The sequence below is a fragment of the Loxodonta africana genome, chromosome 13, assembly GCF_030014295.1.
Source record: "Loxodonta africana isolate mLoxAfr1 chromosome 13, mLoxAfr1.hap2, whole genome shotgun sequence".
Lineage (NCBI taxonomy): Eukaryota > Metazoa > Chordata > Mammalia > Proboscidea > Elephantidae > Loxodonta > Loxodonta africana.
Genome location: NC_087354.1, coordinates 40,528,933 through 40,554,850, shown reverse-complemented (window position 1 = coordinate 40,554,850; position 25,918 = coordinate 40,528,933). Strand labels below are relative to the sequence as shown.

General features: G+C 44.9%; 1 protein-coding gene across 3 annotated transcripts in view; it reads right to left on the bottom strand.

The window, feature by feature from the left end:
• The window catches only part of SNUPN (snurportin 1), a 31,699-nt gene extending 13,274 nt beyond the window's left edge, over positions 1–18,425 (bottom strand). The window contains exons 1-8 of one of the 3 annotated variants that reach the window (XM_064267245.1): positions 17,452–17,936; positions 16,337–16,459; positions 15,908–16,070; positions 13,677–13,824; positions 9,452–9,556; positions 9,066–9,162; positions 8,520–8,617; positions 6,140–6,217 (exon numbers count right to left, since the gene is read on the bottom strand). In XM_064267245.1, the coding sequence (XP_064123315.1) occupies positions 6,140–6,217; positions 8,520–8,617; positions 9,066–9,162; positions 9,452–9,556; positions 13,677–13,824; positions 15,908–16,065 (684 nt within the window). In that variant the 5' untranslated portion in view covers positions 16,066–16,070; positions 16,337–16,459; positions 17,452–17,936. Of the gene's footprint in view, positions 1–6,139; positions 6,218–8,519; positions 8,618–9,065; positions 9,163–9,451; positions 9,557–13,676; positions 13,825–15,907; positions 16,071–16,336; positions 16,460–17,451; positions 17,937–18,334 lie in introns of those variants that run through there. The other 2 variants (XM_064267244.1, XM_023552933.2) reach the window with 2 other exon arrangements.
• Positions 18,426–25,918: the final 7,493 nt, after the last annotated feature.

The window sequence follows — 25,918 nt, the reverse complement described above, 5'->3', positions numbered from 1 at the left end:
TAATAACCTATAATATACAGATGACACAATCTTGCTTGCTAAAATTGAAGAGGACTTGAAGCACTTACTGATGAAGATCAAAGACTACAGCTTTTAGTATGGGTTACACCTCAACATAAAGAAAACAAAAATCCTCACAACTGGGCCAACATCATGATAAATGGAGGAAAGAATGATGTTGTCAAGGATTTCATCTTAGATCCACAATCAACACCCATGGAAATAGCAATTCAAAAATCAAACGACATATTACATTGGGCAAATCCGCTGCAAAAGACCTCTTTAAGATGTTCGAAAGCAAAGATGTCACTTTGAGGACTAAGGTGTGCCTGGCAGAAGCCATGGTATTTTCAATTGCCTCATATGCATGTGAAAGCTGGGCAATGAATAAGGAAGACCAAAGAATTGATGCACTTGAATTACGGTGCTGGCGAAGAATGTTGAATATACCTCGGACTGCCAGAAGAACGAACAAATCTGTTTTGGAAGAAGTACAGCCAGAATACTCCTTAGAAGCGAGGATGGTGAGACTTCCTCTCACGTACTTAGGACACATTACCAGGAGGGACCAGTCCCTGGAGAAGGGTATCATGCTTGGTAAAGTAGAGGGTCAGCAAAAAAAGTGGAAGACCCTTTATAAAATGGATTGACACAGTGGATGCAGCAATGGGCTCAAACATAGCAACGAATGTGAGGATGGCACAGGACTGGGCAGTGTATTGTTCTATTGTCCAAAGGGTAACTATGAGTCAGAACTGACTCGATAGCACCTAACAACAACAGGCCCCATCCCAGGAAGATGTGGCAGTCTGCTTCCATAAGGGATTTACAGCCTTGGAAACCCTATGGGGCAGCTCTACTCTGTCCTATAGGGTCACTATGAGTCAGAATTAACTCCGTAGTAGTGGGTTTGGGTTTTTTGAGTTAGGCCCCATCCCAGAGATTCTGATTCAACTGGTCTAGGGTAGGGCCCAGGTTTGTTTTTTTTTTTAAAGCTCTCCCGCTGATTTTAAAGGAGCCCTGGTGGCACAATGGTTAAGTGCTCGACTGCTAACCATAAGGCTGGTGGTTTGAACTTACCAGCAGCACTGCAGGAAAAAGACCTGGTAATCTGCTCCCATAAAAATCACAGCCTAGGACGGAAGCAACCAAGGTGCCCATCAATGGATGAATGGGTAAATTATGGTATATTCACACAATGGAATACTACACATCAGTAAAGAACAATGATGAATCCGTGAAACATTTCCTAACATGGAGGAATCTGGAAGGCATTATGCTGAGTGAAATTAGTTGCAGAAGGACAAATATTGTATGAGACCACTATTATAAGAACTCGAAAAATAGTTTAAACAGAAGAAAATATTCTTTGATGCTTACGAGAGCAGGGAGGGAGAGGGGTTTTCACTAATCAGGTCGTAAATAAGAACTATTTTAGGTGAAGGGAAAGACAACACACAATACAGGAGAGGTCAGCACAACTGGACTAAACCAGAAGCAAAGAAGTTTCCTGAATAAACTGAACGCTTTGAAGTCCAGTGCAGCAGGGGCAGGGGTTTGGGGACCATGGTTTCAGGGGACATCTATGTCAATTGGCATAACCTATTAAGAAAACAGTCTGCATCCCACTTTGGAGAGTGGCATCTGGGGTCTTAAACGCTACCAAGAGGCTATCTAAGATGCATCAACTGGTCTCAACCCACCTGGAGCAAAGGAGAATGAAGAACACCAAGGACACAAGGTAATTGTGAGCCCAAGAGACAGCAATGGCCACATAAACCAGAGACTACATCAGCCTGAGACCAGAAGAACTAGATGGTGCCTGGCTACAACCGATGACTGCCCTGACAGGGAACACAACAGAGAACCCCTGAGGGAGCAGGAGAGCAGTGGGATGCTGACCCCAAATTCTTATAAAAAGGCCAGACTTAATGCTCTGACTGAGACTAGAAGGACCCCAGAGGTCATGGTCCCCAGACCTTCTGTTAACCCAAGACAGGAACCATTCCCAAAGCCAGCTCTTCATACACGGATTGGGCTGGACTATGGGATAGAAAATGATAGTGGTGAAGAGTGAGCTTCTTGGATCAAGTAGACACATGAGACTATGTGAGCAGCTCCTGTCTGGAGAAGAGATGAGAGGGCAGAGGGGGGTCAGAAGCTGGCTGAATGGACACAAAAATAGAAAGTGGAGGGATGGAGTATGCTGTCTCATTAGAGGGAGAGCAACTAGGAGTATATAGCAAGGTGTATATAAGTTTTTGCATGGGAGGCTGATTTGGTTTATAAACTTTCACTTAAAGCACAATTGAAAAAAAAAAAAAAATTACAGCCTAAGAAACCCTGCGAGGCAGTTCTCCTCTGTCCTATTGGGTCATGAGTCAGAATGACAAGATGGCACACAACAACAGTTATTTAAACATGCAGTGAGGAATGAAAAGCACTGTACTATTACTAGGAGAGACTGGTCTCACTCTCCTGGCCCTATAACAACTGCCCCTAAGGAAGGGCTAGTGAAGTCCTTTCCATACAAGGAAGGACTTTTAGACTGAAGCAGTGGAGCAATATGTTTAGGGCTACAAACTCTAAAGTCAGAATGCCTGGGTTTGAAGCCCTACTCCGCCAATCATTTAATCTCCATATGCCTAGGCTTTTCCACCTATAATATGGGATAATAAAAGTAACCGCTTGAACACTGCTGGTGGGAATGTAAAATGGTGCAACCACTTTGGAAATCGATTTGGCGCTTCCTTAAAAAGCTAGATATAGATGGACCATAAAATCCAGCAATCTCTCTCCTTGGAATATATCCTAGAGAAATAAGAGCCATCACACAAATAGATATACGCCCATCCATGTCTACTGCAGCACTGTTAACAGTAACAAAAAGATAGAAACAACCTAAATGCCTATCGACGGACAAATGGTTAATCAAATTATGGTATAGTCACACAATGGAATACTATGCAAGGATAAAGAACGATGATGAATCCGCAAAACATCTCACAACATGGATGAATCTGGAAGGCATGCTGAGTGAAATTAGTCAATCGCAAAAGGACAAATATTGTATGAGACCGTTATTATAAGAATTCAAGAAAAGGTTTAAACACAGAAGAAAACATTCTTTGATTGTTATAAGGGTGGGGAGGCAGGGAGGAAGCGAGGGAGAGGGTTATTCACTAACCAGAAAGTAGACAAGAATTATCATAGATGAAGGGAAAGACAACACACAATACAGCTGAAGTCAGCACAACTGGACTAAACCAAAATCTAAGTTTCCTGAACACAACCAAACACTTTGAGGGACAGAGTAGCAGGGGCGGGGGGGTTGGGGGATCATGGTTTCAGGGGACATCTAGGTCAATTGGCATAACAAAGTTAAATAAGAAAATGTTCTGCATTGCACTTTGGTGAGTGGCATCTGAGGTCTTAAACGTTAGCAACCGGCCATCTAAGATGCATCAATTGGTCTCAACCCACCTGGAGCAAAGGGGAATGAAGAACACCAAAGACACAAGGAAAATATGAGCCCAAGGGATAGAAGGGCCACATAAACCAGAGACTCCATCAGCCTGAGATCAGAACTAGATGGTGCCCAGCTACCACCAATGACCACCCTGACAGGTAACACAACAGACAGTTCCCAATGGGGCAGGGGAAAAGTGGGGTGCAGACCTCAAATTCTAATAAAAAGACCAGACTTAATGGTGTGACTGAGACTGGAGGACATGGCCCCCAGACTCTCTGTTAACCCAGAACTAAAACCGTTCCCGAAGCCAACTCTTCAGACAAAAATTAGACTGAACTATAAGGCATAAAATGATACTCATGAAGAGTGTGCTTCTTAGTTCAAGTAGATACATGAGAGTAAATGAGCAGCTCCTGTCCAGAGGCGAGATGAGAAGGCAGAAAGGGACAGGAGATGGTCGAATGGACATGGGAAATCCGGGGTGGAAAGGAGGGGTGTGTTGACATAGGGATAGCAACTCGGGCCACAAAACAATGTGTGTATAAATTTTTACATGAGAAACTAACTTGAGCTGTAAACTTTTACTTAAAGCACAATTTAAAAAAGTAACTGCTCGATACGGCTGTTATGCACAGTCGATGAGAGAATACATACAGAACGCTTAGGGTAGCATAGAGACAGCAGCTTCCCACGTTCCCCTTCTTCAATTCACATGTCCTTCCAGGACCTAACTGATAACATCACTGAAAGTACTGAGTCCATTTATTCTCCAGTAACTGGTTGTAAGCATTCCAAGCAAATGCCAAGCTGCTGAGCTTAGCTAATAAAATGCCCTAAAAATAGCTGTCACATATATTTAAATATGATTTAACATTGAGCAGATAGCCAAGACACCTGGGTTATCATCCTAGACCAGGGGGCTTTGGGTAAGAAGTCCCTTCTCTGAGCCTATATTCTCATCTGTAAAATAAGGAGACTGACTGAGGGCACCATCAGTTCAGATACAAGCGCAGCAGTTCACAAAGCGTGGTCAGTGGGCCAACAGCACCAGCATCACCAGGGACTGCGTTAGAAATGCAAAATTTCAAAACCACCACAGACCTACTGAATTACAAACTCTACAGGTGAAGCCCAGGAATCTACATTTTAACAATCTTCTGGGTGATGCTGATGCATACTGAAGTTTGAGAACCACTGTACTAGAATTCTAAATAGCATTATTATTAATTTTATTTATTGTGTTGTTCTTGTTGAGAATATACACAGCAAGACACACAACAGTTTCTACACATACCATTCAGTGACACTGATTACACTCTTCGAGTTGTACAACCACTCTCACCTTCCTTTTCTAAGTAGTTCCTCACCCATTAAGATAAACTCATTGCAGTTGCTGTTGTCAATTTGATTCCATATAGATAGTTCTTAAAAAAGCACAGTGCTCAGGGCGTTTTTTTACTAGCGAAACTAAACTTATATAATGTGGTTTTAAGATGACTTAAAGGCATATTTTTAGTTTAAGGTTTAAAGATTATCTCAGGGCAATAGTTTCAGGGGTTCATCCAACCTTCATGGCTCTAGGGAATCTGGAGTCCATGAAAATTCTATCTCTGTTCTATATTTTCCCCCCTTTTGATCAGGATTCTTCTATGGAATCTCTGATCAAAATGTTCAGCAATGGTAGCTGAGTACCATCCAGTTCTTCTAGTCTCATTGCAGAGGAGGCAGTTGCTCTTGGAGGCAATTAGCCACACATTCCATATCCTCCTCCTATTCCTGACTCTCCTTCCTCTGTTGTTCCAGGCAAAAAGAGACCAATTGTTATGCCTTGGATGGCTGCTTGCAAGCTTTTAAGACCCCAGGCTCTACGCAACAAACTAGAGGGCAGAACAGAAGTACTAAACATGTTATTAGGTCTTAACTTGGGATGCCTCATGAAACCATGACCCTAAAGCTCCAAACCAAGAAACCAAATCCAAGGATGTTTTTGGTTGTATACAAGTGCAGCAGCTGCTCTTTTTTTTTCTGTCATTATTGTACATATATATCTATCACACAACTTTTGCCTATTCAACTTTTTGCAGGTGTATAACTTACTGACAATAATCAGCTATGCAACTCTATCCTTAATCAATACGGTATTTCCATTACCATTAATCCCCCCTTGTCCCCTCCCTCCTGTCCCTGGTAACCACTAATAAACTTTGTTCTCTACACATCTGCCTTTTCTTGTCTTTTCATATAAGTGAGGTCATACAATACTTGTCCTTTTGTGACTGACTTATTTCACTCATCATAATGTCTAAGCAGCATAATTAATAGAAGCAGTCATTATTTTAGATTAACCACTATTTACTGTGTGCCTACTCTAAGTATTGTGCAGATATTGTATCATTTGGTTCTCATAACAATCCTATGGAGTAGATATTATTAACTCTATTTTACAGATGAGGAACCTAAGGCCAAGTGAGGTTATTAACTTAACCTACTAATCCTCAAATCTAGAAGCAGAACTCAGATCTGGATGACTGCTAAGGCCATACTCTTTTCCAGGATGCCATGCTGCCTCAAAAGAGATAATATCATTCAGAATGATTATACTTAGATAACAGACCAATCCAAATCAATCCCCGTAAAGAACTTTATGATCCTAACCCCAGGTCTTACAGGATTGAGCTTGGTTTTCTCTCCCAGTCCTTCTTCTTCTGGTAACTTTGCATGCATCCAGTAGAATCGGAAATCAGTCTGCCATAGGGACGGGAGGGAGAAAGAAGGAACACTGCTCATCTCAAACTCTAACATAAAGACACCGCACTGCAAACAGCCACCGGATTTACAAAGACCTAAGCCCTTCTGTTGTTACCCTCATTTCTCTTATAAAACTGCCATAAGGTCAGGAAGACGCTTATAAAATCTTTGAAGTTTTTTACCTGAAAATCCAGTTGGACTATTGGTAGCACTAAAGCCAGTAGTTATTATTCAAGGCCTCCTAGGTATCCGGCTCCATGCTAGGGGCTTTACACACATAATATTGGTAATCCTCAAAACTGCCCTCTAAGGGTTGCACAGTCATTATCCCCATTTTACAGGTGAGGACTCTGAGGCTGAGGGAGGTGAAGTCACTTGTCCAAGGGCACACACAAAGCGCTGCGAGGACCCAAGACTCTCCAGCTCCAAAGCACATTGTGTTAGCCTTTGTTTTATTCAATACTGAGGACTTGAAATTATTGTACAGTTGTAACGTCTCATAACCTACTTTATTCTCTGAGTTTTTGATGTGTACCATCTTGTAGTTATTTTAGGGCCTTGCATTTTTTTTAATTATTTTACTTTTTGAAATATTTTACATATACAGTCTTCATATCATAAAAACATAGGTGGCTTTAATTATCAAACTTATTCGAAGTTACAAGATATCCTTCAACAGAACTAGAGGAAAATAGGATTTAGCAGTTCTGGATTGAATTTATGAGTTCTGGGTTTCAGGCCTGGCTCTGCATTTGGGCAATACTTAACACCAGGCTCTCAGCTTCCATATCTATATGAAGAAGATAATAATGGTACTTGCCTTATATGATCATTGTAAGGGATGCAATTAGATAATAACCACCAACTGCTTAGCAATGCAAATCTTGGCTGTTACTATTCGAATGAACTGCGCCTTAAAACCAAAACCTAACCCACTGCTGTCAAGTCGATTCCGACTCATAGCGACCGTATAAACAGAGTAGAACTGCCCCATAGAGTTTCCAAGGAGCACGTGGTGGATTCAAACTGCCAACCTTTTGGTTAGCAGCCGCAGCTTTTAACCACTACGCCACAAGGGTTTCCGAGCTGCACCTTAGAATTCTGAAATACCACCACCTGCCATGATTTGGAAACTCAGCTTGAGGTAACAGCTATGTAATGAAGCTGGTTATGGTGATAACCCATGATTCTTACACTTGAGCCTGCAACAGAATCACCTGGAGGCTTGTTACAACATAAGCCCCAGCCCCAGAGTTTCTGGTTCAGTAGGTGTGAGAATCTCCATTTCTAACAACTTTCTGATACTCCTGGTCCAAACAAAACTAAATCCACTGCTGTCGAGTTGATTCCAACTAACAGTGACCATATAGGACAGAGTAGAACTGCCCCATAGGGTTTCCAAGGCTGTAATCTTTACAGAAGCAGGCTGCCACATCTTTCTCCCTTGCAGCAGCTAGTGGGTTCAAACGGCTGACCTTTCAGTTAGCAGCCAAGTGCTTAACCACTGCACCATCAGGGTTCCTCATTCCTGGTCCAGGGACCACCTACTAAGAATGACTATGATAAAATAATTGACAAAGAGCAAAAGAGAGTATAAGAAACCACCACCATGACATGAGACAGAGACCGTGACGGCGAGACTGCTGGTAACAGAGGAGGTCTGCAGGGCTGACCTGGCCTCATCCTGATGACTGCTGCTGTCAATTCTAAGAGTCACCAATACGACAAAAACCGAGGGAAGGTGAAACCTGCAGGTAGGATATTGGGACCTCTCCTCACTTGGAAAGTCTCCTTCCAGAGCCAGCCCCTCAGAGATTCTAGGCTTTGTGTCCCACCCAGGAGGCCCTGCCACTTTCAGGGTCAGGATTTAGTTGGTGAAGGAGTGGAGGGTGCAGGAGTCTATTTGATGGTGCCTTATACTCCACCTTCTTTTCCCCATGCTCATCTGCACAAGGTGGCATCCCCCTCCTCACCCCACCATCTTCTGTGCCTGCAATCCTCCCACATCCAGGAGCGAGGCAAGGGCGGTTGCAGCTGCTACAAAGTCCCAGCCCACTCCCTGCTCTGTTTCTCTCTTTCCTCCCTTCAAGAATTGCTATACTTCTCTTAGCCCTTTCTTTTTTTTAAAGCTAATTTAAACACACTCAAAGATTAAGATGCAAGGAGTATAAGATGTTCTTGATATACCACATCCACATCCTGTACACACCAAGAAGTTGGTCACGTACCAAACCCATGGGCTGAGCTCTTTCCCAGGAGAAGAGACAGGAAAAGACAAGAGTGGAGTACCCACCCTTACCTGGCAGTCATAAAAAGGGTGTCCCCGCCAGCACATCACGTCCAGAACGTAGTAGGTCTGGTTCACCTCACTGTAAATGCAGTCCAGGATGGTGTAGTCTGGGGGCACAAGGCAGAAAGTCAGTAGAGGATCCCCTTCCATTCAGGGCACCTTCTGCCACAATCCAGGGAGCCCCACCTCACACTGCAACAGTCCTCAGTGCTTACAGCAATCACCAGCACTCGGGTCCCCACTGGGGAAAGGACTAAGGACTCTGAGGGGCCTTTCCTCAAGGAGCTGCATCTGTCATGTCGAAACTCAAGTCCACAGGAAAGAAATGTGACCTTAATTAGGAATTTATTGCCCAGTAGCGTCACAGCCTCTTTCTACTACTAAGGAGGCCTGTCCTTGAAGGGGAGAGTCAGAGTCCAGTGGCCAGGACAGTGTCTAAGGTGTGCAGTTTCAAAGGTGTGCTCTCAAAGTAGGTCTTAAAAATGACTCGCAACACAACTTACACTGTCTTTTACTGATTATAAAGCTTAATAAGTAGACATTTTATGCAGGTACCTTTTGCTGTTGTTGAGTTTCGCCTGTTGCCTCCTGGCAGAAGGGAAGAAAACCTGTTGACACAGTAGCCACTCTTGGTGTAGGCACTGGTAGAACCCTGTGTGAAGAGAAAGCTACCATTCTCGTCAGGCACCTAGGTCTCCTCACCCTCCTGCTCTCTCATGCTGCAGGGTATCATCGCCTAAACATGGCTCTCCACGAATCCCTCCTGCAGGAAGAGGGTTTTATCCCCACTCCAGGCACGGCGGCTGCGGCAGACAGGAATATGGAGTGCAGAGAGTCCTTCTTACAACTCCCAGGCTGGGCACAGAACCACGAAGGCACAGCCTGGGCAAGGGCGACGCACAGACCAGGCATGCTGGCCTGGGGCAAGGGCAGCTACTCACCCTGGAGGCCACGATTAGGGCTCTTTTTCCAACGGGGCACACGACCACAATCCATTCCTGCCCCAAATCTGAAGGGACATCAATTAACCACTCAGACAGCATCAACTGGGAACACAAAAAAATTGTGTTAAAAGATCGGCAGGGCTGTGTTGCTCAAATGTGGACAGTGACAAAGCATCTACATCCTGCACATGTGCTAACAATTCCCATAAACGGAGGGGAGAAAGGCCGCAGTGGGCCCTCGACCCCACCTGCTCAGTAGTTGAGCTTGTTTCCTGCAGGCTGAGAGGATGGAGGCCACTCACGTGGACTCACCCTCGTGACTACACCCATCCTTACTACCTCACTTCCTGTATTGGGGTGATGGGACCTGCATCCTTTCCTTCCTTTATCCATCCACCTACCATTATCCTAACTGCTATGTTCCAGGAGTTACCCCTCAGAGACGAATAACGGGCCCTGGCCTTGAGGTGCTCTTAGGCAAGATCATCATTTCCCGCAATGGCATCCCCAAAACCACACTGTAGGGTGTTGGGAAATCTGCCTTTAAAAAAAAGTGCTGTGGTGAAACAAGTTGGGGAAGACTAACTCTTCCACTCATAGCTCCTCTCCTCTATACAAAGGCTGTCCCCTCCCACTGGAATATTTCACCTCCCCTCCTTTCCCTTGGCCCACAAATACTCGTCTCCAATCTTAAAAGATAAAAACCTTCATCACACTACATTTCTGTCAAGCTACTCCACGTTCTCCTATTTTTTTTTTAATTATTTAATATTTCTTGATGCTTCCTTTCCACCCATTGACATCCTCAATCCAGATTTGCTATCTCCCCACCCTGACAAAGGCCACATCTCTCCTCCTCCTCGTCCTCGTCCTCCCTACTCCTCACTGCATGTGATGCTGCCAGTCACACCCCCTGCCTTGACACATGTTCCCCTGGGCCTGCGACACAGTCCTATTCTGTTTGTCCTCCAAACGTTCCTCCACACACTCCCAAAAAACATGTAGATGATCTTCAGGGTGCTGTCTCAGGCCCCCGGGGGTGGATCTCATCCATTCCTACGGCTTCACTTGTCACTTCTACAAGCATGCCTTCCCATCCTCCTCCTTCATCTCCAGGCTCCTTTCCTCTCCTTTCCTCCAGATCTATATTTCAGCTGTTTACGTGGCATCTGTTTCTCTGCTTCTCCTCTTTGTACCTTAAACTCAGCATATCCAGAACAGAATTCACTGCCTTCTGTTCCCCAAGTACTTCCCATCCCTCACAACCCACCCTTCCCCTTCTGCATTTTGTAACTCTGCCAACAGCATCACCATTCTGTTAATAAATCTTAAAAACATGGCATAATCAACCCTCCCCTAAAAAATAGTAATATAACACCAAAAGCACAAGCAATAAAATAAAAAATAGATAAAATGGACTACATTAGAATGGAAAACTTTTGTGCTGCAAATGATACCATCAAGAAAGTGAAAAGACAACACACAGAGTGGGAGAAAGTATCTGTAAATTATGTATCTGACAAGGCACTTGTAGCTAGAATATATAAAGAACTTATACAACTCAATAAAAAGACAACCCATTTTAAAAATGAGTAAGAGATTTGAATGGACATCTCTCCAAAGAAGATATACGAATGGTCAATAAGCAAAAGAAAAGATACTTGACATCATTAGCCATTAGGGAAATGCAAATCAAAACCATAATTAGTTACAATCAGCTAGGGTGGACATAATAAAAAAGACAGATAATATAAGTGTTGATAAGGATGTAAAGAAATTGAAACTTTACATGCTGCTGGTGAGAAAGCAAAATGGTGCAGCCACTTTGGAAAACGGTCTGGCAGTTCCTCAAAAGGTTAACCACAGCGTTACCATACGACCCAGCAATATACCCAAGATATATACCCCAGAGAAATGAAGCAGATTTCCAAACAAAAACCTGAACAAGAGTGTTGTTACCAGCCATTCTTCATTATAGCCAAATAGTGGAAACAACTCAGAAGTCCATCAAAATACAGTACATCGATAGGACAGGATGTTATTCAGCAATAAAAAGGAATGCAGTACTAATACATGCCACAACACGGATGAATCTTGAAAACATGCCATGTGTAAGGAGACACAGAAGACCACATATTGTATGATCCCATTTTTATGAAACATCCAAAATAGGCCAATCCTGAGACAGAAAGTAAATTAGCTATCGCCAGGTGCCAAGTGGAGGAAGGAACAGGGAGTGAGTGCTAATGGGCGTGGGGCTTTTTAGGGCGATGAAACATTCTGGAATTGGATAGTGGCAGTGGTTGCACAGTCCTGCAAATATACAAAAAAGCACTACATTTTACAGTACAAATGGGTAAGTTGTATAGCATGTAAATTATATCTCAATACAGCTGTTTAAAAAAAAAAAAAAACAGTAGCAGCAGCTAATATTTCTGGGGCACTTATTATGGGCTCCAGGCTAGGTATTTAAGGTACATTATCTCATTTAACTCTTCAATGGCATAAAGACACGTACTATAACACAGGTACTGTATTATTACTATCCCCCATTTTATAGATGAGGAACCAGACTCAGTAGGTAAGCAACTTGCTTAGGCTCAACACAGAGCATGGTTTTGAGGTCAAAGTCTATGTGACCTCAGAGCTTACCATTTCTCATACTGTCTCTCCCATCCTATCCACTGCTAAATTATGTCCACTGTACCTGGCCATACTTCTCATAGTCATGGTCTCTTTTCTTACCCACCGTCAACGCCTTTTGCACCTGTCATCAGATCAGGATTTAGCAAACCCCTAACTAACTCTCCCCCTCTCCTCCGCCAGCAGTCTCTTTCGCCTCCAGCCCCTTCTGCACACAGTAGTGGGAGTCAACATATGAAGTCACACTCTGTCCCTGGCTCAAAATTTCTCAGCAGTTCCCCACAATCTAAAACAGTCTAAAGCCCTGCACACACTTTTGAGGCCCTTTACCTCTCTTCCCCTAACACAACCCTCTGCTGCTCCACCCTCACTGGCCTATACACTGCTCCTGAGCACACCACATACTCCTGTCCCACCTCTGGGCTCCTGCTCAGTCTGCTCCTGCTGCCTGGACTGCCCCTGACACCTCTGTCTGCCAATCTCCTTCCACTCTTCAAGGCTGCCTCTTCCTTCATGAACCATTCCCTGATTCTACACTGCTGCCCTCTCCCCTGTCAGAAGGAATCTCACTCCCTTATAGCACAACTCACATTCCATACTTATTCCCCAAGTGCAGGGCTATTTCTTGCCCAGGTATATCTTCCCCACAGCATAGCCTAATTTAGCATAGAGCAGGTCCCTGAACAATGCTTGCTGACCAGAACTGAACTGTACTTTGTCACAGAGGCTGTTATTTGTGCTGTATTTGGAGCAGAGAAAGGGGATAGAGAGGTGTGGACCCAGGGACCATATTCTAAAGGTGGCAGATGATTCTGAGGTGACAAGACACCTGGGTTAAAGAGAGGAGTATGTAAAGTATATAACAGCAGGACATTCCCCTGCCCCCATTCTGATCCACACTCGGCCTTCTGGCCTGGACTGCCTGGAGCCCAGGACAATCTCCATACCTGCTTTCCCTATGGCACAAGCCATACTGGTTTCCTCTCTGAATTCAACAGAGCACTCAGTCAAGTTTGTTACAGTGATATGCTGTTTCATAGCCTCAATCTCACCTTGGCCTGGGGTGGCTGGCCAGACTGCCCTTACTCAAGGGCAGCTGTACTTCCCACCTTCCACCACCTGAGTGTGAAGGTCCAGGACTGGGATCTTAGTACACTACTTGGGAAAGGCCACCAACTTGGGGCATGCTGAGCTGGGCAGGCTTAATCAAGAGCAGCTGTGCACTGATTACTAAAGCAATGACAAGCACTTAGAGTCTGATAGTATGTCAATAGCTTGGGGCTTTAGCAGGGGGCTGGCAGCCTCTGGTAACAGCCTGGGATAAAGACTCCTGAGCCCACTACCCAGAGACTCCACTGGTGACTGCCAGTCAGTATGCAGCACCGTAAGCCATCTGTTCTCATCATCCCATAACCTTTATGGACAGCAGCATTTTCTCTGCAGTTCCTATTCCTTTGCTCTACCTCATTCTTCTGATGAGGCCACATCCTCTCTTTCTGGCCACGTGTACTTTAGTGGCTGACTGCACAGCACAGCAAAGGGAGTGGCATCAACTGAGCCTTATCTCTGAACCACTCACTTGATTAGCATAGCGTTTTGGTAACTTCTTGCCAATGTCAATGTCCATTTCTTCATCATCTTTCTTATCTTCGTCCTCCTCACTCTCCATCCCTGTCCAGTCATCTTCAGCCAGTCTTCTGGCATGGTTCACATAATCCAGTCGCTTGCTAGAGAAAGAAAAGGTATAAAGACTGGGCTTTACATTCTGCAGGAAGACACTCTGCAATGTGACAGACTTAATTTTAAAGGCTCCATATTTGGGAGTAACTTGGGGGTTCTGGTAAGAGTAAGAAATGACAGAGTTTCCTTCATGAGGCTAAACTTGTGACCACCTCCTCACAGATCCTAAATAGGGAACCCCCATTGGAACACATTCAACCTTCCTCTCAATTTGCTAAAAATGGGCAAAGCAATATTTTTAAAGGAATTTCCAAGGTTCACTAGCTGAAAAGGCTGAGCTTCCCTTCCACCTCCCGCCCCCACCCTGGCTTAGTTTAGAAGTGACACTTCCCCTGCCTGGCAGACACCTAGTCCCAAAGGCCCTGGGAATGGGAGAGAGGAAACACTGAGATGCAGTGAGGACTCTAAAACAAGGACAGCTTCTGGGGCTTTCCATTTTATACAGCTTTCTGGGGAAGAAGCCAGACCCTTTGTCAGTTCCTACCTGATTTTCAAAAAAGACCGCTTAAATTTTATGATTTAATATCCTTTTACTTATTTGCTTCCCTTCATCATTATGCTGCTGCTTCCTTTTTTTTTTTTTTTTTTTTAGCTACATATTCTAGAAAGTTCAGGAAATTGAGAAGGAAGAAAAATCTTTAATTTTCATTTTGTGCCTTTTGGAACCTGATTATTCCACAGTGATCTGGAGATACCATGTAACCTCCTATGTTAATGGCAATGTCAAGCCAAGAGTTCAGCCAAATGAGGCAGTGAGACCAAGAGAGTTGTTTTTTTCTCAAATATACACATATGTACTTGCATATTCACATGAAAGTACACACCAGAAAGAGCACATGTAAGCAGGATGGCCTTTTATTTCAAGAATGCGTGAGCTGGTGCACTTATACATGTGCAAAAGGAGGCAGGCCCACGGTTATTTCCCAGGCATTGCTTGGAATCACAGAGACAAGAATGACCCAGATGCCTATCAGTAGGGGACTACCAACTATCCATTCAATGGAATACCTGGTACCATAAAAAAAAAAAAAATAAGGTAGCACTTATGAACTTACATGGAAGCACTCGCAGAAACACTATTAAAAAAATGTATAGAACAGTATATAATAAGTTACTGCTTGTGTTATTAAAAAAAAAAAAACTGTTGCATACACACACAACCGTACACAGTTGCTTATATCTGCCTAGAATATCTTTGGAAGGATACACAAGAGAGGAAATGGATGGCTGGGGGACAGTTTGAATTTTGAACCATATGAATGTACTACCTATTCCAAAATAATTAATTACTATTCAAAAGAAGGACAGAGAAAGCAAGAGGACTGATCTGGGAATGTAATCTGCAAGCAATCCCAGAGGCCACAGGGAACCATCCATGCTAAACACATCCAGTGACACAGTACTGGGCAAAAATACAGACCGGATGGAAACTGTGCAGCTGTTAATATTTTCTCCTAATCCTCAATTCCTTGATTTATTACCCAGACAAGGCCCAGACTGCGCTGAGGATAAAAGGACAAGCCCTGTCTTCAGAGCAATCTAGCCTCAAACACTCCTATCCCGCTCTCTGGCTGTTTGCGCATCTTGGCACTTAGAATTAAGTGTGTGGAAGACGTTTCCTCAGGCTCCCTGTGGAATTATTTGTTTTGAACTCCCAAGGGCTCAGTAGAAACATTTGGCTGAAGGCGGACGGGAAGACCACACCAATGCCAGGATTCAGAGTGCAGGCGAACCCACACACAAACAACACAGGGAATGTGGGGAGTGGAACTATGGGTGTGGCTTTCACAAATCCCTACATCGCAAAGCTCAGTACTGCTGCCAGGAAAAAAATAAAAATTTAACCAAATAATTGAGCTTCTGCTTTCAAGCTTCAGTCTTTCCCTACTTCCTCATCTTTTCCTAAGCTCTGGGCATAAGGGATGTTTACCTCTGCCAGGATTTATCCCTCCCAATCTCATGGGCAGAAAGATCCACCTACAAAGGGTCTACTGAGACAAACCTAGAGCCTCCTGATTGGCTCCCAGCTCCAAGAAAGAAGCGAAGGAGCTAAAGCATCGCATCCCTTACGTTTTCTGCAGTTCCAGTAACCGACGGCGCCGCTCACTCTGCTCCAAGGAACTGTACTTGGACTTGTACTGGGACAGGCGGGGGTGTGGGGCTGCTGTGCTATTCAAATCTTGGGACACTGAAAAGCTACTAGCCAGGGCTTGACTCAGCTCTTCCATCTTTCCTATGAAAGAAAGTGTAAAAAAATGGTTAAATCAGTCCAGATCATCTCCTGTATACAGGCAGTTATGACGTAACATGATGGCTACATTTCTAAGAAACGCCACTTAATCAAGTCACAATTATTTCCGTGGGAAAAGAGGAAGTTGAGGGGTAAATGAGCTACAAATTAGCAATAACAGTATTTTGTATCCTGCAAATATTTCAATAATGGTCATTTTCATAGGTCTAAGCATATAGATAGGAACATCAATCACTAAACAAACTCACCCCATGGTTGAATCCAACTTTTGCTCTTTCTCACTCATCGCCATGAACCCTGTTATTAGTTCCTTCTTACCAGCGTTGACATCCAGCAATGTGATTAAGCATCTAATTTCTTCTTGAGTAGTCCTAAATAGCCATCAATAACTAATAACTTACTGATGCAAATTTTATCCAATTGGTTGTTCAGCTCTCTAAACCCATTACCATCGGTGGATTCCGACTCACAATGGCCCTATAGGACAGAGTAGAATTACCCTTAGGGTTTCTAAGGAGTGGCTGGTGGATTCGAACTAACAACCTTCTGGCTAGCAGCCGAATACTTAACCACTTCGCCACCAGGGCTCTGTTTAGTTTCCTAGTAAATGCCAACTCATACTAAGAAAATTTAGCTCCAGAAGAAATACTGGTTCTGAAGCCCCTGGAGGGAGACAAAAAGGAGCCAAAGATTCAAATCTGGGCAGTTACTTTCTCATTTAGTAGTTTTTTTTTTTTTTTTTAAGAGGGGAAGTGGGGAGTTTTCAGGGTTACCTCCGTGGGACTCACTTGGAAAAGCACAAGAATGTGGAAGGCTGCCTAAAAGCTAACACCAGCTGTTCCAGGAGTATGAAGAACTTATATGGGTACATTTGGGAGACAGAGAGTAGATGTCACATTGGAGACAGACTACCCAGGGTGGGCCCTGGTAGTGAATGGGATTACTACTAAAGGTGAATTCACACTTCATTCACACTCCCTGAATGAAGGTGAGGTGGCAGAGGCGCTCACTCAAGGGTTAAAAGTGTGCCTCAGACCGTAACAGGAACATTTGGGAGAAATCTGACTCTTCAGCTCTTGTATAAACCAGAAGCCATGGCCAATGCTTAAACCCCATCACAGGCCATGTTCCAGTGCTCTGAGCACCTAAATCAAACGGTTCATTCCAGACCCACCACAGTTAAAAACAAAACGCCATGGGACTCAACTTGGCCAGTGAGTTACTTTCCATTGCACCCTTTAAGTCAGATTTATTTTTTTCTTAATTTGCAGTATAAGACCCTGGTGATGAGTACTTGTTTGGGGTCCGTTAAAAAAACTTTCATAATAAAACAAGCTTTTAATTAATTATGTCTTAGGCTCACCAAACTCATCACCGTCGAGTGGATTCCGACTCATACCGGTCCTATAGGACAGACTAGAACTGCCCCAGAGCTTCCAAGGAGTGCCTGGTGGATTCAAACTGCCAACCTTTTGGTTAGCAGCCCTAATACTTAACCACTATGCCACTAGGCTTACCAACGTAGTCACCGTATCCAAAGCACTATTCTCAGACCTTATCTCGCTCTATGTGGGTGTGGACTTCTCTCAGCTAAGAACTGCATATGCGTAAAACTGATGCCCTGGATACTGGAGTGGCTCCCTGTATCTTTCTTTATGCCTGTTATAGGCGAACTCTTGCTCTTCCAACATAATCCTTGGATGGTGCTGTTTCCAAGGGTTCTGGTCTTAACCCGAGGTATTCCTATCCTCCACACCTGGAGGTTTTTCCTCCACGCGTAGGCACCCCTCCAGCTCCCAAATATCCGACCTGCCCAGGCCCCTCCGTTGTCCCCTGACTGCTCCTCCTCCGGCACCCCCGCCTCCAAACCCCCAGCCCGGCTCAAGGCGCTCGGCGCTTCCTCCCCCTCACCCACCAGGCTCCAACCCGGAACTACCTGCTCCGCTCGGCCGGCCGTGCTCCTGGCCACGGCCCTGAACTATCTCTAGGGAACAGGTTAGCTAGACTTTGCATACTTTGCATTCTCACTCCCCTCCCCCCGCCACCAAAATTCCCTGAGGGGTCCTGGCCAGGTGGCTAGGAACAGAAGAGCGGATGAGCGCCCGACAGAAGGCCTCAGCCTGGCTCTGCCCTTCCAGGTGACGCCCCAGGAGGCCAGGAGTGCGGGTACGGCCGGAGGCAATCACCGCCGGGCGCTGAAGGGCACCTCGGGAGCCGTAGGGTCCGGGCTCGAACCTAGGACTCACCGGTCCAAGGCGACAGTTCCACGCACCGCCGCCGCCGGGGGCCGACCAATCACCTGCGCTGGGAGAGCCAGGCCCGCCCCCTCGGCCGCGGCCGCGCCACTGGGTCCACCAGCCACGCGCCCGGAGTTTCTGGCTCCTCCCGCCTTGCAGACGCCGGCGCTTCGGCGCCTGCGGGCGGGCCGTTACCTCCGCCCACAACGGCCGGGACTTCTCCATTTGGCCTGGCGGGGGAGCTACTACTGCTTCTGCGACGCGCTGTTGCGGACACCTCCTGCAAGGTGGCTTGGCCCGGCCGAGGCCGCACTCCTAGGTCCACGCACCTCGGTGGTTCCTTTTGCCAATACTACACCTAGTAGCTGGGCGTTTAAGGCCCGCCAGGCCCTGGGTCCTGCCGCCTCCCCGAGATCCGTCCAAATCTTAGGGGCACACCAACAGCCCGCGCCCTCTCCTGTGCCCCTGCTTTTTGTACGGGCAGTGCCAGTTGCCTGAATGACTGCCCCCACTCTTCACAGCCCCAAGTCTTTCCGATGTTCCGTCCTCATTTGCCTTACCCGCAACCAAGAAACACACCTCGGGTGCAGTCCATTTGTTCCATTTGGGAGTTTCTCTTAACCACTCAGCCGCTGTGGGCTTTGCCGTGGCAGGGACAGGTTTGATTCCTGCTTAAGCAGTCAGCATGCAGTATAAGATGCCGCACGCAGTAGACCCTGGATGAAGGAATGATGAATTGGTGCAAGGGGTGGGGGGTAGCAGCAGAGATTTAGGAGTCTAATCAAACCAGGGCAGGACGGATGAGATGCAAAATAAAAACATGAATAGCCATTTATTGAATGCTTATTTATGTATTTATTTTGTGTTGAGCCAAACACTGCTTCACGTGCATTATCTCAATCTTCAAATTACACGAAGTAGGGAGACTGAAGCTCAGAGAAGTAACTTGGCCACAGTCACAAAGCGTTTGAGTCAGATGTTTGAATTTGCTCAGTGTTCGAGTTATAGAGAAATTGGATATTACTTTATTACAAAAAAACGAAATATTCAGACTTGGCACATTTTTAGTCCAAGGGATATGAAAATGTGGACATCACACTATTTAGTCTAAAAAGAACAGGGAATTAAACTGACAAGGAGGATAAAGAGTGCGGGAGGCCCTGGAAGATCAATTTTTGGCACCTTAGAATTTATGTAAGTGGGATCTGTTTTCCAATAGCCAGGCTGAGCAAAGCTGTGCACTAGGTTGTTTAGTGTGTCCACAAATAAAAGCACATGTTTGCCTAATTTCTGAAGACTGCCCAAAAAAGGAAAGCCCAGGGAGTGCATCTAGGGAACTTTGACATAACAAAATTAGGTTATTTGTGTCCCAGCACCACCACTCCCTGCCTGCAACCATGGAGGTCACACCTAGTGGTCAGAACTGCACAGAAAAGAGCAATAGCCCCAAATATTGGATTGAGAAAGAGGTCCCCAAATTCACATACAGAGGTCCAAGAGAGAGGTTCCAGCCTCTCACTGATACCCAGGTGAATATCATACATACCACCAGAAACCCAAACCCGTTGCCATCAAATCGATTCCAACTCACAGCGACCCTATAGGACAGAGTAGAACTGCCCCGTTGAGTTTCCAAGGAGCACCTGGTGGGTTCGAACTGCCAACCTTTTGGGTAGCAGTTGTAGCTCTTAACCGCTACACCACCAGGGTTTCCATCACACATACACACACAAAAAAAACTCCACCAACTGTTATCCTTTAGCACTTCACCTTCACAAAGTTGGCCACATACATGTGGGCCTATACTTAATGTCTTTACATCAATTCGCTTAAAAAAAAAAAAGACTAAATTTATTTAAAAGGGCATCATTACCTTAAGTCATTTCCCACTTTAATGGTATCTATAAAATAAAATAAATACGGTGAAAACAATATTGTTAAAATCGAAACTAGAGACTGATGTCAGCAAAAAGCTCTGACACTAGTGAATTCTCTGTGAAAATCAAAGATTAGCAAGTGCTGGAGAAGTGACAAGGAGTAACACTCAACAAATTTTTTCTTTGATGTAATCAGAAAAAATCAAAGAGAACAGAAGATGGAAGATCCACTTTGATGTTATGATTCAGTGTTATTTAGGATGGAATCTGTGCACTCTGTAAAGTCTTCTGGTAAGCATGCATATGCTGAGAACCCTGACCTGGAAAAAGGGAGGTCGAGGGCAGGAAGGTGTCCAGCCCTTTCAACAGAGGAGGCTCCCACCAGGGGGCCCAAGTTCACTCTGTCAGTCAATTAACAACTGTGTATTTAATACCTCCAGTTTGTCAGACATTGTGCCAGGCCCAGGAGATACAGAAGACCAATAATAAATACCATAGTACCAAAGAGATCAGGTGGCTGGGTAGTCAGTGAGTGCAGTGGGGCTGCTGGGTGAGGGTGTTCAGGGAATTTCTCTCTGAAGAGATGACATGTGAGTCAAGACCTGAATGATGAGAAGGAGCCAGCCATGAGGACAGGAACACCAAGTATTTCTAGCAGAAGGCACAGTGGGTACAGAGAGGCTGGAGACAGGACCACACTTGCTCTGTATGAGTGGTAGAACTGGGGCTGGGGGAAGCAGAAGGAGATGAGGTCATAGAGACAGATGGAAGGTAAGGCCTTGTAGGCCATGCGGAGAGTTTAGATTTTCCTCCACTGCAGATGAGGGTTTTAAGCAAAGGAAAGACATAGCTGAATTCCATAGTCCCTCCTCTGCGGAAGCCTAAGCCAACAAGCACCCATAAACTGCTAAGTCAGCGATTCCCACCACAGTCGTCTGTGGGGCTCTTTCAGAATTCAGATGCCTGTACCTTGCTCTGATCTGGGAGGTCTAGGGTGGGCCCAGGAGCCCTGGTGGTGCAGTGGTTAAAGCTCTGGGCTGCTAATCGAAAGGTCGGCAGTTTGAACCCAGCAGCCGCTTCGCAGGAGAAAGATGTGGCGATTTGCTTCCATGAAGATTACAGCCCTGGAAACCCTGTGGGGCAGTTCTACTCTGTCCTATAGGGTCGCTATGAGTCCGAATCTACTCAACAGCAGTGGGTTTGGTTTTGGTTTGGTGGGGTGGGCCCAGTATCCCTACTTCCTTTGTTTTTTAAAAACAAAACAGCTTTATTGAGATAAAACTCACATATCATGCAAACCTTGCATTTAAAGTGTTTAATTCAGTGGCTTTTAGTACATTCACAGAGTTGTGTAACCATCGCCACTCAATTAGAACATTTTCATCACCCCTCAAAAAAACCTCATGCTCATTAGCTATCACTCCCCACCTCTCCGTCTGGCTGTCCCATGTCAACCACTAATCTCCTTTCTGTCTCTATGGATTTGCCTGTTGTAGACATTTTAAATAAGTGGAATCAGACAATATGTGATTTTTTTTGTTTCTGGCTTCTTTCACTTAGCATAATGTTTTCAAGTTTCATCCATGTTATAGTGTGTATCACTTTCATTTCTTCTAGTGCTGAATAATATTTCATTGCGTGTATATAACAAGGAGCCCTGGTGTCACAGTGGTTAAGAACTCGGTTGCTAACCGAAAGGTCGGCAGTTCAAATCCACCAGCTGCTCCCTGGAAACCGCATGGGACAGTTCTATTCTGTCCTATAGGGTTGCTATGCATTGTAATCGACTTGACGGCAACACGATTGGCATGTACCATATTTTACTTATATATTCATCAATTGATGGATATTTGGGTTGTTTCCACCTAATTTGTGAAGTGGAATATTTGTGTATAAGTTTTGAGTGGATATTTGTTTTCAGTTTTCTTGGGTAGATACCTAGGAGTAGAATTGCTGGGTCACATGGTAATTTCATGTTTAGCATTTTGATTTTGAGGAACAACCAAACAGTTTTCCCCAGAAGCTACACCATTTTAAATTTCCAACCAGCACTGTCTGAGGGTTTCACTTTTTCCACATCCTCACCAACACTTGTTATTCTGTGTCTTTTTTATTATAGTCATTCTAGTGGGGGAGAAGTGGTATCTTGAACCAAAGTTCTCTTCTAGTCTGATTTGTGGAAGGTATCCTTTTTTTTTTTTTTTTAAGATCTTTTCAAAGCTATGGCCTAGCTAGAAATAGAGTAACTCAGTAGAGCTTGGCTAAAGCAGACTTCTTTATTTTGGCTGTTGGTACAGTTGGGGCCTTGGTGATCTGCTCCTTAACAGAAGGAGGAGTGGTAGGCGGGTCCCAGGGTGCCAACATGGCTGGCTGAGTTGAGCCATGCTGGTTGACAAGAAGACCAGGTCAGTCTGAACTTCAGTTAGACATTGGTGAAGAGTTTGACATATTGGTGATGTCATTGTGTATCTTGGCTACACTTTCCTCTATGGTGTCAAAACACGTTGGCAACGGGTCCTGGCTTGTGGAGGGCTCACTCTCAAAGGCCTTGGTGACAGTTGTTTTGGTCCCAGTCGTCTTCTTCCTTGTCTGAAGCTTCTTTGTGATTTGCTCTTCCGGTTGCTATCTACGTCCTCTACAATGGCAGGCACAATAGCCGCATGGTGAGTTCTGACTGGAGATCAACCTGGAAGCTTCGCCTTTGGCCCTGTCAGCATTTCATCAAAGGTAGATCTTGCAACACTTAGAATATTAGATGGGAAATCGGTGGACCCCTCACTGTTGGTCTCTGATCTCCCCAACGTGGTTGCTGCCAGGCTTTCCTTTTTTAAAGGTACTTTAGCTGTTGCTCTCAACAGATTCATCATGTGCAACATGCAGCTTTCTCCATGAACACCTCATGGCTCTCTCCATGGCTTCTTTGGTTATTCTGATTCTTGCCAAATCTTCCTATTATGGCTGGTGTTATGGACAGGATTCCACCATTATGAAACTTCCTCTTGGCTGCCGCGTGAAGCTCATGCTCTGGTATTCTTCCAGCCAGTGGTTTCCCGGACCAGTAACTCTTCATGGTTGTATTCATTTCAGCAGCGTAGAACAAGGCTGTTGATGCAAGCTTAGAGTAGGCTGAAGATACTACAGTTACAGCATCAGAATAGTGGATCACTTTAGCATAGTGAAACCGTTTTCGTATGCTTCAAGGAATCCAACGATCTCCTTCATCACTATAGGCAAAAAGATCAGATGTGAGTCTGTGTTGTGCAAGAAGTCATAGATGGCGGTTAAAGTTGTTATCTGATTGTCAAACACCACCAGTGGCCTTGTACCATGTAACTTGGGTGAATGGTCCATTGTAGCATCTGCTCAGGATATTGATTAAGACCTCATGGCACCACGGACTTCCTGTTAATTATGCAACGAATGTCGGAATAGCGAGAACTGGATAACAGAGTTTGGGTTACACTTACTTCAGTGAAGGCATTGGCTCTTCCTGGAGGAGGTGTGACCATAGCCAGCCCTGAAGGACCCAGGATGGAGCAGCAGAGAGGAGGTGAATCTAAGGGGAAGAAGCCTGGTCGGGAAGGAAAGACTAGCACTGAGACTTGTGCCCCAACCAGAATCAGACAGATGGGTTGTGTGCCCACAGATCTCAGATGCTGGCTCAGCTTCCTTATTAGAAGTGACAGGGCTGCTGCGCATCCTGGTGAACAGTGCCCACAGAACCTGTGCCTCTTGGGGACCAAGAGAGAGCCACAGGGCTGACAGTGCCATTTACACTTTCTATTCTCCTCTGCTCAGTTTTGCTCTTGAGTCTCTGCTGATTTCTCAACAGCTCTCTTTCCAAAGACAAGGAGCCAGGGGTGGGTTAACCAGTAAGTGAGGTATGCATGGGCTTACAGTAAGCAAGGTAACCACAGGCTTAATTGTGTTGACTTACTTTGGACATGTTATCAGGAGGAACCAGTCCCTGGAGAAGGACATCATGCTTGGTAGAGAGTCAGCGAAAAAGAAGAAGACGCTGACAGAGTGGCTGCAACAATAGGCTCAAGCATAGCAACAACTGTGAGACTGGCGCAGGGCCAGGCAGTGTTTTGTCCTGTCGTACATTAGGGTTGCCTCGAGTCAGAACCAACTTGACAGCACCCAACAACAACAACTAATGTGTAGGGCACAGTTCTGAAATTGTGCACTACAGATTAGCAAGTAAGCTCAAGTAAGCCCACGTATACCTTACTGGGTAACCCGTCCCTGCCAGGACCTAGTTCTACACTAGTTCCAGTAGCCCAGTGCTTCCCTAAGGATGAAGCATATATGATGGTAGCTGGTGCAGGAATGTGGAATTAAAGAATGCTGAAGGGCAAAGTGAGGAAGTTTTATTTTCTTCTAGTCCAATTGCACGTGAAGAAGAGTCTTGGGTTGGTGCTGAGTCCTCAAAACTTTCTAAAAAACCGTTGTCCAATTCCCTGTCTGGTGGCGAGATAAGAAAGAAGAGGGGGACAGGAGCTGGCTGAACGGACGCAGGGAATGCAGGGAATACAGGGTGGAGAGGAGGAGTGTGCTGTCTCATCAGGAGGTGGGCAGCTAGGAGTACACAGCAAGGTGTGTATAACTTTTTGTATGAGAGACTGACTTAATTTGTAAACTTTCACCTAAAGTACAATAAATAATAAAAAAGAAATTGGCATTGAGTTGACTCCTACTCATGGTGACGCCATGTCTGTCATAGTAGAACTGTGCTCCACAGGGTCTTCAGTGGCTGATGTTTCAGAAATAGATCACCAGGCCGTTCTTCTGAGGTGCCTCTGGGTGGACTCAAACCTTCAACCTTTCAGTTAGCAGCTGAGTGCATTAACCGTAAGACCCCTCTAATGCTGACTAACCCCCTTTCAACAAAGACAGCAGACCTCCGGTTCAACATTGTCAGCAACCGGCAACTGTAGCCAGTTAACACTGAATAACATTGTGCTGGTTTCTTTGTATTTATTTTTACTTATTTGTGCCAACTGTAACTGCTTTTCCATTACAGTAGTGATAGAAAGTTTTGTAAAAGAGAAAATGATAATCCCTATAGTTTTCAATTCAGCCCTGGCTGGAGATCAGAGCAGAGCCAGGGACCATGAGCCCTAGAGAGCAGCTCCAACGAAGAAACCTTGAGAGACAGGGCAGTGTTGACCTTGACACAGATGCAGTAAGGAGGCCAGGCCCTGAGCTGATCAGCTACATCCAGTTAGATTAGGATAAAAACCAGAAAATGCCAAATCCTAATTGAGGGACATTCTACAAAATGCTGAGCAGTACTCCTCAAGACTGTCAAGGTCATCAAAAACAAGGAAAATTTAGAAACTGTCGCAGCCAAGAGGAGCCTAAGAAGACATGACAACTAAAAGTAATGTGGTTTCCTGGATGCAATCCTGGAACCGAAAAAGGACAGTAGGTAAAAACTAAGGAAATCTGAATACAGTGTAGACTTGAGTTAATGACAACGTATCAGTATTGGTTCATTAGTTGTGATAAATGTACCACACTGATCTGAGATGTTAATACTGTACTAATAAGGGAAATTGCGTGTCAGGTATATGGGAACACTGTTTTATCTTAATTTTTCTGTGAATCTAAAACTATTCTGAAGTAAAAGGTCAACTTAAAAAAACTAGAAAATGCTTAAATTATATCTTACTTTGATTATAATAAAAAATAATGTTACCTTGAAAGTCTC